The 13,063-nt window shown below is 37.6% G+C and overlaps 1 protein-coding gene across 1 annotated transcript; it reads right to left on the reverse strand.

Annotated features, from left to right (window-relative positions):
• Positions 1-1,511: 1,511 nt before the first annotated feature.
• kctd5a (potassium channel tetramerization domain containing 5a) lies at positions 1,512-12,634 on the reverse strand. Its single transcript, XM_065256657.2, has 6 exons — positions 12,369-12,634; positions 10,818-10,926; positions 10,576-10,667; positions 10,043-10,138; positions 6,329-6,454; positions 1,512-3,612 (listed from the first exon to the last, which is right to left on the reverse strand). The coding sequence occupies exons 1-6, from the start codon at positions 12,579-12,581 to the stop codon at positions 3,583-3,585; spliced, it is 666 nt and encodes a 221-aa protein (XP_065112729.1). The 5' UTR covers positions 12,582-12,634; the 3' UTR covers positions 1,512-3,582.
• Positions 12,635-13,063: the final 429 nt, after the last annotated feature.

Consider the following 13,063-nt stretch of genomic DNA (forward strand, 5'->3'; position numbering starts at 1 on the left):
CGAAAAGCGGAGGCTCGTTGTAGACCATTGCGTGGGATCCTTGCCCGTCCGCAGAGACTGTCATCATGTATGCATGCGGGGCCAGTGGAATGCGGTGTTGCCTTGGATGGAAGAACGCGGGAGCGTGTAGCGAATTCTTCTACAGAGCTGTGAGAAAAAAATAAACTATCGAGAAGAACGAAAAAACGAGCAGTTTGATTGAATTGACAATAAGGTAGGTTTCACTACGATTAACTCTGGATTATAAAGCTCCGATAATTGTTAGATTTGATGGGAAATGAATTAATAAACGCGAAAACAAGTGCAACACAGTCCTGTGGGCCGCCATTGTTGTTTTGGTCGATCGCGCATGCGTAGACGGAATTAACAGAAGCGCATGATGTCACGTCGCTGTTGTCAAACAGCGTTTGCAATCGAGCATGCGGTTGTCGTGTAAAAGAACATCCGAAATGCAAAAATAATGAGCACAGCCCCTGACATCAACTACAGCGGTAGTGAGAGCGGGTACTAAAAAAGCTGCTGCGTTGGTATTTAAAAATATATTTCCCAAGTTAGTAGGAGCTAGAGCTCGTTGTGTAGATGTGATTCCGGAAACGGGCGGGGCCAAAATCCGGAAAAGAAAGCAGCTGGACAGGAAGGCCTGAAGGCTGCCTTATATACGCCCATGATGATGATGATGATTGACAGGCCTGAATGTTTAGGCTCCTCCCGAACCTACGTTTAGAACTGCATTTAAAGGAGACATTTCATGAAAACCTGACTTTTTCATTGTTTAAGTGCTATAATTGGGTCCCCATAGCTTTTATCAACCTAGAAAATGTGAAAAAGACCAACCCAGTAACTTAGTTTGGTAAACCATTCTCTGCAAGCATGTGAAAAGTTACGTCATTGAAATGTTCCCCGGCTCCCCGTGTGATGTCAGAAGGGGATAATACCGCCCCTTAATCTGCACTATCCAACCGTGGCACTGCCATTTAGTGCAGAGAAAGAAAATAACCGATAGCACGATTGAGTTTCAATTTCAAAAAACCACCATCATGTTTGCATTTCCTCAGCTCATTTGCATTTTAAAGAACACACCCAAAAATGACACATTTTTGCTCACACCTACAAAGTGTCAATTTTAACATGCTATAATACATTATCTATAGGGTATTTTAAGCTAAAACTTCACATATGTACTCTGGGGACACTAAAGATGTATTCAGCATCTTAAAAAAAGTCTTGTGAAATGTCCCCTTTAAGCTTAATGTAACGTTTTTTAAAATCCTGCAATTTAAAATTTTCTCATTTGCCAGATGCCTTCACCCTTTATTCAAAGTGACTTACAGTACATTACCAGGTATACATTTCTTATAAATATGTTTGTCCCCTGGGTTTGAACCCATGACCTTTTGTGCTGCCAACCCAATGCTATACCACAGGGAGATTTTAATCTGATTTTAAGATAGACATGTGGGATGTGATTAAACAGATCTTTAACAGCACATTTAATCTAGAAATAAAAAGAGTTTCAGAATTCAAAAGTGTTTATTATTTAGATTGACCGGGTCCTAGCATTACCATCATATACATTTTCTCCAGTCGTAACTTGCAAGTACATATATAATATAGTATGTGAATACACAAATTGTAAGCTTAAAAAAAATACAAAAACATGTTATAGGATAATAAGTATAGGAACAGCAGTGACGAGGTGAGGCAAACGACATTTCAGTCTGCTTCTGCCCGTTCTCAAAATACATTTTGCAAATTGCACGCTTTACACGGAGAAAGTTAAATAACCGAGGCCGAGTATCATCTTGGCCGTATACGCCTGCCTCGGAAGGAAAACTGGCTTATGTAAACTGGCAACTGAAACGTAGACGGTGACTAAAAAAGTGTGACCGATGCGTCATAGTGCACATCCTGCTGCCTCTGCTTAGACCTGGGAGGCAAGATGTAAAAAAAACATATAGCGAGAGCAGTGCAGCACCCTACACAGTGACGACTTGATCACTTGATTCTGCAGAGCGGTCTGGACGTCAGCAGTGAGCTTCAGTGGACAGCATGCACTGTGAAGCCTCAAAGGCTATAATGGAGGCACAAGACACTGATTCAGTGAGCAAGCAACGCAACACCTTTAAAGAATTAAACTTCCTCTCTAGTTGCTAAGACACAAGGTTGACAGTAACTAACTAAGTAATCGAGAGGATATGTAAACATACAGGTCTTGAAACCAAACTAGAGCGTGGTGTCACATAGTCAAGGTAAGTAAACGTGTAGTATTATCGTTTATAAAACACTAGCCATGTAAACTTCGCCTCGATCAGGCAATATTAGGAGATCGGTTGGATCCCTGCAAAAAGTATAGCTTGTATTCCACTATTAAAAGCCCTTTGTGTGCGGGAGTGAGAGAGGATTAGGAAAAAGAACATGCACGGATATTACGCTCCTTAATCTATATACATTGTCAAACAGATATGCTTGTAGCCTAGCAAAGGTGACGTGTTATTTCCCTGACCACAACTCCGATGTTGTGTAGGATCGTTAAAGGCAGCATTGTCGAAATGTTTTTGAAATAAACTATAGGATTATGTGTATATATTTGGAATTAACAGTGTTGAACTATATAGATGTTAGTTAGTCGATAAATGCTTTCTTTTAGAAATATCCATTCTTATTCCATCGTTTTCCAAAGTAAAAATAAGTCTCGCAACATAACTCATTAACAGTCAGTGTCATGCAAGTAAAGTGTTGTATGAAACAGTACTGCAAAAATAAATTAAATCGAATGCCTTTATAGCTCTTATACTTATACTTAAATTTAACCAGGCATTTTTGTTACCCTCCTAAGATAAAAGAAAATCCAGTTTAACCAATTCGGAATGAATCCAGGGATGGAAGACAAATATTTTCTGTTCTCTTGTTGCAGCGACAGTATAACCTCACGAAACGTAAGGTAACTTTGAGGCGAACTCTTACGGATGTTCCTTCACCCTCCTGGTAGAAAAACGAACACTATGCAAGTCAAAACGAAAGAAACACCTTTGTTCCTACGAACATGCTAAAAACAAAATCCTTGGTATAAAAATACACTATCCCTCACCAGTCAACATTTCACATAAGCCACCGTAATAATGTAATCTCAATCCAAAAAATACTTGAGCTCTGCTTTCTTAATTATGATCGTTCGACTGTGAGGTTCAACTTTCTGTATGGCATAATATACGATTTTAAATATGTTTTGACAAAATTTCTAACTGATCCACATATGATATGATTAACATATTTGTTTTGATAAGAGACCCTGAGTAAACACGATTGGACCAGGCGTGATTGAGGCCCTTTTTGCTCAGATTACTAATGACATGCATATTCCTACCGTTCAAGCAAAGACTCAGATATATCCACCAACGTCAAGAAACCACAGTCCGGCATTACTGTGCAGGCACAAACAAGTGTCAATTAACCTAAAACAATATAGAGCGTCCGCTCCGAACAGCTTGTCTCCTTGCTTGACAATTTTCTCTCGCAGTGTGATATGGTGCATTTTGTTGTGCCCAGCAACTGCAGGACCGGGGAACATAAAATGCGGTTGTTTCACATTCGAGAGCCTTGTTCTTGAAGAATCTGCAAAAGAGTAACAACCGTTAAATATGGACATTATGTATATGAAGAGGAGCACAGAAGCAAAAGCCGCTAAATGCCATCTCTGTCAAAAATAAAATTGTACTATAGACCCTTCGCGAGTAGACGTCACAGTTACGTCACTTCAAGCTGTGCGCGCAATGTGGTGGCAGAAAAACAGTGGAAATGAATTACACACAAGTGAAACGAGCAAGACAACTCATTAGAAAATTTCTTGTTGTGCTGTTGAGCGTCAGAATAGGAATGCCAAAAAAAGATGGCCTTCATTTTTATAAAATACTGTCGTCAAAGACACCATTTAAAGATAAACGTAGGTGTTTATGGTTGCAATAAGCCCTTAAATGGACAGATTGGAGTGATGAAATAATCTGAAAATCTTTTAATAATTAGAAAAGAAAATAATTAGAGAAGATATCCGAGTCCCTCTGTGTTTCTTATAGTGTTTTCATCAAGTTATGTTTATAATTTATTTAGAAAGATTAAAGATTTGAATGGGTTATGCTGAAAAAGCAATAATATCAAAATGTATTAAATATTATGTTTACATACTTAATAAATATATAAATATAGCACACACGCACATGATGTAAAGTGTTATTAATATATAAACAGGCCTATGCATATTCATTTGTATGTAAACATATTAATTTTATAATAGTTTTAGAACAAACACGAAGGCTATAAATATAAGGAAGAAATAATAATTAACAAGAAAATGATGAAATATTTAATAAATGGTATTATATAGAATAAATGATAGTATTGCTTTTATATGTACTTTAACAATGCATACTGTAAAAATAATTGATTTACCAATAAAGAACAATACATATACATTACATACGTGCACATATATCAGTAGCCAGGCCATTTAAACTTTTAATTTATCTAAAAAAAATAAACGTAACGTGATGCAGGGTTCCCATACCTTAGTTAACTTCAAATTCAAGGACCTTTCAAGGACTTTTCAGGTCCAATACCCTCTATTCAAGGACTAAATATGGGGACACATTTCAAGTGAGAGAGCAAGGTTACATTGTGTTACCTTTAAAAATACATTGTTACAGTTCCCTTTCGACTGAACTCGCGCTGCGTCACTGCGGTGACACTTTAGTGACGCCACCAGGGGTAAGTGCGTCTGAATGTGTATATCAAATTCAACCAATGGTGAGGCTTAACGAGAAAGAAAGGGTGACGCGGGAGCCAGGAAGTATATCGCTATCGGAAATATTGCCAAAGACGGCGTTACAGAGACGCAGGAAGTATGGCAAGGGAGACGCAGCAACTCGTTCCCTTCTTAGGGAACAACAGTTACATACGTAACCCGAGACGTTTTCATGTGTCAAACACAACTAGGCAAAAAAGCATTTTGGTATGTATCAACATTTGCATACAGAAGAAATAAACATTTAAAGAGAACAGTTTAACGCATGTGCTTAAAAAGTCTAGAATTTTTATGATATTATCCTACATTACACATGAAATAATTTGGATTTTTTTCCAGAAAACTTCTTGCATAAAATAGATTCAAGCACTTTTTAGTGACCTGTATCTATGCATGTATATTTTCAAACCAGAGCCTTGAATTTTCCCCCAAGATTCACAAACTTTCAAGGACCCATGGGAACCCTGGTGATGAAAACGCTTTAAGAAACATTACACCAAAAAGAAACATACTTCAACAGAACACCGGATCTATAAATATCACAGTTTAACGCCTAAATACTTCACAACGCAACTGCAGAGCTGTCACTTTCTGCCACCAGTTGGGCTCCGCTCACAAACACGCAAATGGTCTATACGTTCATTAAGTACTTAAGCTTCAAATCCACTAACTCCCGGCTTCAGATTATTCAGATATACCCGTTTGTTGGCAGAATCAATTAGAAGAAAAATTATTTGTCAAATATAATTATAACTTCAATTTTTTACTTAATGTACTTCTTGCTTACATTTTAAATCTACTTTCAATTACAATTCCTCTGACTGAATAAAAATGTGCCCTTTAAAGCCATCTCTGATCAGATGTGTAAATATCACAAAACACATATCTTCAAAACCTTCATTTTGGTTCGCTATATCACCAAGCCATAAATGTGAGGGTTATTTGTACAGGCAACTATGTGGACTTTACAGGAAGTGTAACACAATGGATTGGTGATCTCATCCCATGATTTTTTTTACTGAACCTGACTCTAACTGTAGCACAAAAACCTTGACCCTGAACCCTGACCTGATACTGAAACATTGCGAATCAGATAAGCCATTTAAGAAGATTTTCAGGATAAAACCGGCTGTAGGGGAGCATTAAATGTTGAGCAGGTTTTCATCATTATCCGATAGAAGAAAGCAGACTAGATAAGCTGAGGATATAATTCTAGGGCTGGCTAATAGGCACGAGTATAGCCAGACAGTTTGCGTCAAAGAGAGAGAGAGAGAGGAGGAGAGATTGCATTCAGCAGAGACCTAATTATCAGTTTAAGTGATATGTAAATGATGCCTCACCAAGAAATACTGAAAAAAGCATCCTCATTGGGCAAGCCATGCAGAGAAACAAAACACTCAAACATGATTACATTTGATCTTATTCTTCAACTCTTTGACTGCTGTTATGCCGAAGAGCAGAGCTGTGGGATATTTTTTATCAATATTTCTGGTTAGGGTGCACGATAGACCTTTGCGATTCAGTCAACCTCACCTTGGCCTTTTCACTGGGCTCGCTGTTTGTGCCGTACGACTGATTGTGCAGCTCCTTGGAGACCACGCAGAGGAACTCGGCTTGATCCTCGTTTCCGTAGTTGTACGAAGAACCGATACTCACCAACTGGAAGGAAAGAGGAAAGAAAGACACATGATGATACATCCAAATCTAACTCATCTGACTGCAATTATGAGTAAATGGAATTACACAACATAAAACCATTGCATCTGTAACATATATACTCATTAGTTGTTGCCAAAAATGTGTAATAAGACAGATTACGACACTACTGCGGATAAAGAAATAAGGAATTTTCCTTAATGTAACGTGGGAAAAATATTACAGTAGCATTTTGTCATACTAAGTTTATGCTGATTTCACAACAACAACACACGGTCACATTTCTTTTTGAGTCACTTGTTTGTTGGTATGGCGAAACATTAACCCTGACTACTTGTCAGTTTCTGTGTGTAATACCAAGAGAGTCACGTTGGTAACCAAGATGAGCAAAATCTTCCAATAATAAGAGTTAACATCTCAGAAAAGCGAGTGCTTTCTCCATATGAATACAGATGCCTCTCTTCACATCCCTCCAGGTAGTGATTAGACTGAAGCACCTGGTGCTCCTCTGATGCCTCCCTCACATCTACACCTACAGCACCACAAATGATATCATATCCCAAGCAAGCACTACAACCTAAAAAAACGTCACATTGTTTTTGCATCTTTCCATAGTAAAAACACAAATATGCAAACAAAGCAAACAATGTTGTTTAGCTATTTAAATAAAAGCAACCTTCCATAAAATGTTTTCTCTGCTGCTAGATGAGATGCATAGATGATACTGCTCCTAACCTCCGTTCTGAGCAAAGTCACATGTAGATCTAAGGGGCCGTTTACACTTGGTATTAAGATGTGTTTGATGTTGATGTGACCAGTCGATCGCAAATAAGTTAACAGTGTATGAGAAAGGCAGTGTATAGCGCTGATTCGCTTCTGATACTGTTGATATTTTCTAGTTTGTTTCACTAAACTGCATCTGCGTTATTTTAAGGAGTACTCGACATGTACTCAAGGATTTTTGTTAAACTTCTCAAAGAGGCTGTTTACACTTTGCATTAACATGCGTTTTCGTCGATCGGATCACAAGTGGACGACGTTAATGCCAGGTGTAAACGGTGTTCAAAACGTTTTGAGCTCGTCCACTTTCGACCACTTTCAACCACATCCAGAGGTAGTCGAAACCACTTTCGATCAGATCGCTTTGGAGTTGCGGAACGCATATGTGGTTGAATGTGTTCGAACATCCACACGCGACCGCATTCTCTCCACCCATTTATCTAATCTGAGGTATTAAACACAAGTTTTACGTCTTTTTTTACTTCTGGCGTGAACAGCGTTATTTTTAGCCTTTCATTGATCAAACTAAAGCGGCTGATCTCCGTCGTTTTGTTTTTTGAAAGCGTGTGAAAGTTGCGCGATCCTATTTCATCAATTGCGCTGAAAAATCAGAGAAAGCTCTTACATACACACGTACAAAACACTCTGCAGCATGTATACTTGCTAAACAAGCAGTGGACTCTGACATAATATTAGTTTGCGTCCATATAAACTCATAATTACTCTCGCTCGGGTTTGAATGACAGCAGAGAGACTCACCCAGCATCTCACAGACCACCCCATCACAGTATTCAGGACAGAAGCGGTCGAAAGTGGACAAGAGAGACGGATTTAAATACCAGGTGTAAACTTAATGTGTCTCTCTCGTCCACTTGTGATCCGATCGATGAAAACACATCTTAATACCAAGTGTAAACAGCCCCAAAAAGAATTTACTAATGGTGACAGTCCTAAATTCAATGTAGAGATATATGTATAGTCCTAACACCCATTTAAAGGTGAAGTGTGTACATTTTAGAGGCATCTAGTGGTGAGGTTACGAATTGCAACCAAAGGCTCAGTCCACTGCTCACCTCTTGCTTTTAAAACGCATAGAGAAGCTACAGTAGCCGCCACCGGACAAACATGTCATCGCCAGAGACAACTTAGTAAACAAGTTTGTCCGTTAAGAGCTTCTGTAAAAAACATGGCGGCACAAATGGCGACTTCCATGTAAGGGGACCCTTGGTGTATGTAAATAAAAACGTCTGATTCTAAGGTAATAAACACATAACGGTTCATTACGAAAAGTCTTTATACATCCCTGATAATATAGTTTTGTATATTATTTTGCATTTCTGTCAAGAGATCCTTATAAAAATTACACATTGCACCTTTAAAGTGTTATTAAAAAATGTAACTGTGTTTAGCAGGTAAATCTTGTAGGCCTTATTATTTTAAAAGTAGTTTACCACATACACAAAAAGTCTGGACACCACTGATCTAAATCTTAAATCAGTTTTTGGCATATAAATGAATCTGCGAATTTGTTATATTGTTGCCTTCCGATTGAAACCAGCTGGACCGTTCGAATTTTACAATGGAGCAAAATTTATGCTGTTGGAAAAAACCATAAACAACATACATACTGTAACATGTTGAGAATAAATCACTCATCTTAAAAATAAAAACTGACTGCACTGGATATTCTCATCTGTGACACACATTGTCGGATTAAATCATAAACCCTATAACAAAATGTCATGTGGTTGACACACTTCTACAACCTCTCTGTGAGTAAACTGACTGTACATTACAAAAAAACACAAATTACCAAATACATTTGCGAATAAAGCACTACGTTATTTATATTTAAACTAAAAGATACCCAGTAACAAAACACTGTGTCCACTGCAGTATATGGCATTTTTATAGACAAACATACATTAAAGGGAATGCCTGGCATTCTGTCATGTTACAGCTGACCATAAGGCATGAGTTCAGGATGAGCAAAAAACTGTAAAAATGTACAAAAGCACCTCACCCAACACACTGGGAAAACACGCAATGGTTCATAGACTGGTCACCACCACCTTTACCCACCACATATACAGCAATCAGACCCAATTTACTAACATTGTACTTTGATTGGATCTCAGTTCTACGTCTAGCAAATCTAATTCAGGTCTTTGATGAACATTCAAACATGTGACAAGATTCGCAAGCTTGCCTAATCATAGCTAAATAAAGATGAAGATTTAAATCAGTGAGCGTATTGCTTATTATCCTATCAGATCGCTAGTTTTATGTCACTAGCTGGTTTCCAATACCCTTTGAATTGCGCAAATTGACATTTCGAATAAAAAATGCAGTGAATGGAAACACATACATTTTGCAAAACTCCCATATAACGCAAAAAAAATTTTTACACTTGTATGAGGTAGTTTTTTAGGCAATTTGGAAAAGGGATTCCAACAGTTTATTCGCATTTTCGGGTCACCTGATGTATGCATGTCGCATAATCATTATTTGAAGATGACGCAGTATGTACTAAAACCTCCCAGAAACACCTCATACATGTCTGCTCCCAAGTATAAGAGGCTTTCCTTGCAAATATTGTGTGGATAACACCCCTACATCTAATACGTTTTAGTCACATATCATCGGTTAGGAAAGTTTAAAGGAAAACCGACGCGTAACCACTGCTGTCGCGGCTACCTATGCACAACTATAATGAGCCCTTTAAGAGGTAATGTTCGCCCATTGTTCCAAATACAGTCCAAAACTGTTTTAACCGCTGGAATAACCAAATTCCCTTGTGTTATTTATTACCTGTTCAAACTTCCAGCCATCAGACATGGTGGAGACCATCTGCGTCAGCTCCTCCTCTTGACACTGCAGTACTCTATATACATGCTTTACAGGAAGCTGAAGAAGAAGAACATTTGAGAACATGAAGAGTGCTATTTGAAGAGCACACCCTTTTCTTTCTGATTCGATTTCCAAACGATTCTGTCTATTGCAGAACCACAAATGTGATAAGATGAAGGTGCTGAGAAACCAGATTTCAGAGAGCATTTTATCATGTTGTACAGCAAGTGCTTTTTGGACCTGGACGCCCTGTGTAAGACGAACCCATGCGGGGGACAGGTTTGTAGAGCCTGACTTCTGCATAGGCTCCTCAAATATCATGCACAATATTATTACTAAAATAATAATACTAAAATAAAAAATATAATAAATATCATAACAATAAAAAACATTAAATGTGCATTACAGATTGACATAGTTATCAGTAGAGTAATGACAGAAAACTTGTAAATAAACAATTAAAACAAATTATAAAACACTTCATGTTAACTTACCAGAGCTGTCTTACAATCCCTCTCCCTGATCTTGTCTTTCACAAGTTTAATCAATGATGTTATATTGTAGAATTCAGCTTCTTCCAGCACACCTAAAGGACAGATTTCAAACCATGAATCAGCGTCATAGCATCTTAATGACACAAATATATAATTTAAATGTAGGTTATTGAATGGTTATTTAGCTGCCGAGCAGCAAGTTCAGACTGATCTTGAAGATTCTTATTGCATTCCCATCATACCTTCCTCTGCTAGGCCTCGGTTCAGCACCAGCTTTCCATGTCTCAGATAGTTGAGCACCGGACCAAAATAAGTAGGATCTCGGTCTATCAAATAAGCACCCGTTTCATCCTTTAGAAAGAAACAATATTTCGCATCATCAGTTCATATGGATTAAATCAGTTTTATTCAAAAGGTAAAATTTGTGCAAAATTATAAACAGTCTCTCTTAAGAAAAAATTATATTGCTGACATTTCAATATAAGCTGGAAAGCCCATAGGGACCCTGATCTGTGTGAAGCACATCATCATTACCACAGATCAATAGTGGGGTCAGATAGTGGGCTTTATTCTACAATGTTTAAACACATATTAAAGCATTTACAAAGTATATTTTACAGTTAAAATACACAATTTGCTTCTTAGAATTAAAACTTATTTTACAATATTTTTATTAAGCTGTGGTATAGACAAAATGCTTCATATTTTCAGTGGCGGCTTTTAACCGTTTGTTATTCTAATAAATGATGCATACTGACCTTTAAAAGTTTAAAAGCATGCAATCCTATTTCTTCATGTCACATGACAAGAATCTGATAGGTTTGATAAACAAGTCTATTCTGGATACATTCATGGATATTATAACATATTCATAGCATTGAATTAGTTCATATTTCCTATATAAGCTACATTTCAGTATGGAAATACTAATATATTGGAAAAAATAAACTACTATAAATTAAAAAATTAAAAATAAGAATACCTGGTGTTGAAGATTGATTTGCAAGCAAAAATAAATTGAACCAGATAAACAAATAATAACGATTAGTTAATAAAATAAATAAAATAAAGTTTAGGCATTTATTGTTACAAAATTAAGAAAAAAAGTGAGAATATTGTTAATATTTCTATAGTCAAGTTAAATAGCCACTAATAAGCTTGTTAATATTTGTAAGGTTTAACAAACTAATTAATTATTTTTTTAAACATGAAGTTAAATAATATTACTTGATTGGTCAGGTAACTCTAACGTTACTAAAACTACTGATTTTACTATGGTTAAGTTAGATAAACACGGGTAAAATTATTTGTATTTTCGGGGGATGGGGTTAATCGGAAAGAAACGATGAGAAACGTTAACAATTCAGTTAGATAAACATTTGGGAAGTTTATCAGTTAGTTAACTTAGCGGTTGACATGTAGCATACAAGTTTATCTATAAGTTAGTTTTGAAGACTACAGGAGAGGTGCTCTTTCATTTTATTAATAGCTTAAAAATACGCGTAAAACCACTTAAAAAAAAAAACGAACAAACAGTCAATTAATCGTCTATGTTACAGATAACTTTTATTAGTCAACACACTACATTAAATTATATTTTTGGGCTAAGCTAGTAAACAAAGCAACATTAACACATTGTAACTTTACTAGTTAGCCGTTAGCTAAATATTTCAGTAAAAAAATCAGTAAACCGTAATAAAACGAATGTATTACTCCGAATTGTATGTGCCTCGTTAAAATGACGCGGTTACTTATTTAGCAGCATGCTACCGAGAACCTGGCGGTATAAATACCTTGTCAGAGTCGAGGTCGGGGTCGGCCTGGCACAGTCGGTACAGGAAAGATTTCGGATCCCTACAAAGCGTTTGCCTCGTCGTGAGAAAGTACGTGCCACCGACGTTCAGCCGAACCCATTTGGAGGAGCTGCTTGCCAACGACTCTCCTGGAGAAACAGCGGGACACCTCCGGGCGCTCGAAGCGCTCGGATCAGGGCTCTTCTCCGCCATACCTCCTCTGATCTCCCGCTGCCTGACTGACTCTGAGCGAAAGCAGGAAGTGTGTCGAGTTTAAGCTGCTGTGCCCTCCCATTACGTAAAAAGCCGTTGGTGTGTTCGACTTCATACAAACAGATTTGCTCTTGACATCAAAGTATCGCGAGGGCGAGTCGAAAGGTTAGCTTGCCAGTCGCTCTCGCGATACTTCGATCTTATTTGATCAGTCTGCGCAGCGTCGAATGAAGTCCGACCCATCTTGTGTGTACGTCGCCAGTTGACTACGTAGACCGCATATGAAGTCCAAGGCCTCAATTCGAAGGCTGCAGCCTCCGGAGGTCCATTTGTTAGGCTGCATACGTCATCAAGACGAGAATATTAACAATTATAAAATTGACGTTTATTACTAGTTAATCGTAATTGTTGTTAAATGCTTATGACTTGCGAATGTAATGCTCAGTTAACTTAAATAAAGCAGGCTTGATGACGTATGCAGC

This window comes from Paramisgurnus dabryanus, chromosome 3, assembly GCF_030506205.2.
Source record: "Paramisgurnus dabryanus chromosome 3, PD_genome_1.1, whole genome shotgun sequence".
In the NCBI taxonomy this organism is placed as follows: domain Eukaryota; kingdom Metazoa; phylum Chordata; class Actinopteri; order Cypriniformes; family Cobitidae; genus Paramisgurnus; species Paramisgurnus dabryanus.

Excerpts from the sequence above, each read along its gene's own strand:
- kctd5a (XM_065256657.2), bottom strand. The coding sequence starts at position 12,581 with ATGGCGGAGAAGAGCCCTGATCCGAGCGCTTCGAGCGCCCGGAGGTGT. Across the intron at positions 10,139-10,575 it reads GGGATTGTAAGACAGCTCTG|CTTCCTGTAAAGCATGTATA; the intron begins GTAAGTTAACAT and ends CTTCTTCTTCAG. Across the intron at positions 6,455-10,042 it reads ATGGCTGGAAGTTTGAACAG|TTGGTGAGTATCGGTTCTTC; the intron begins GTAATAAATAAC and ends CTTTCCTTCCAG.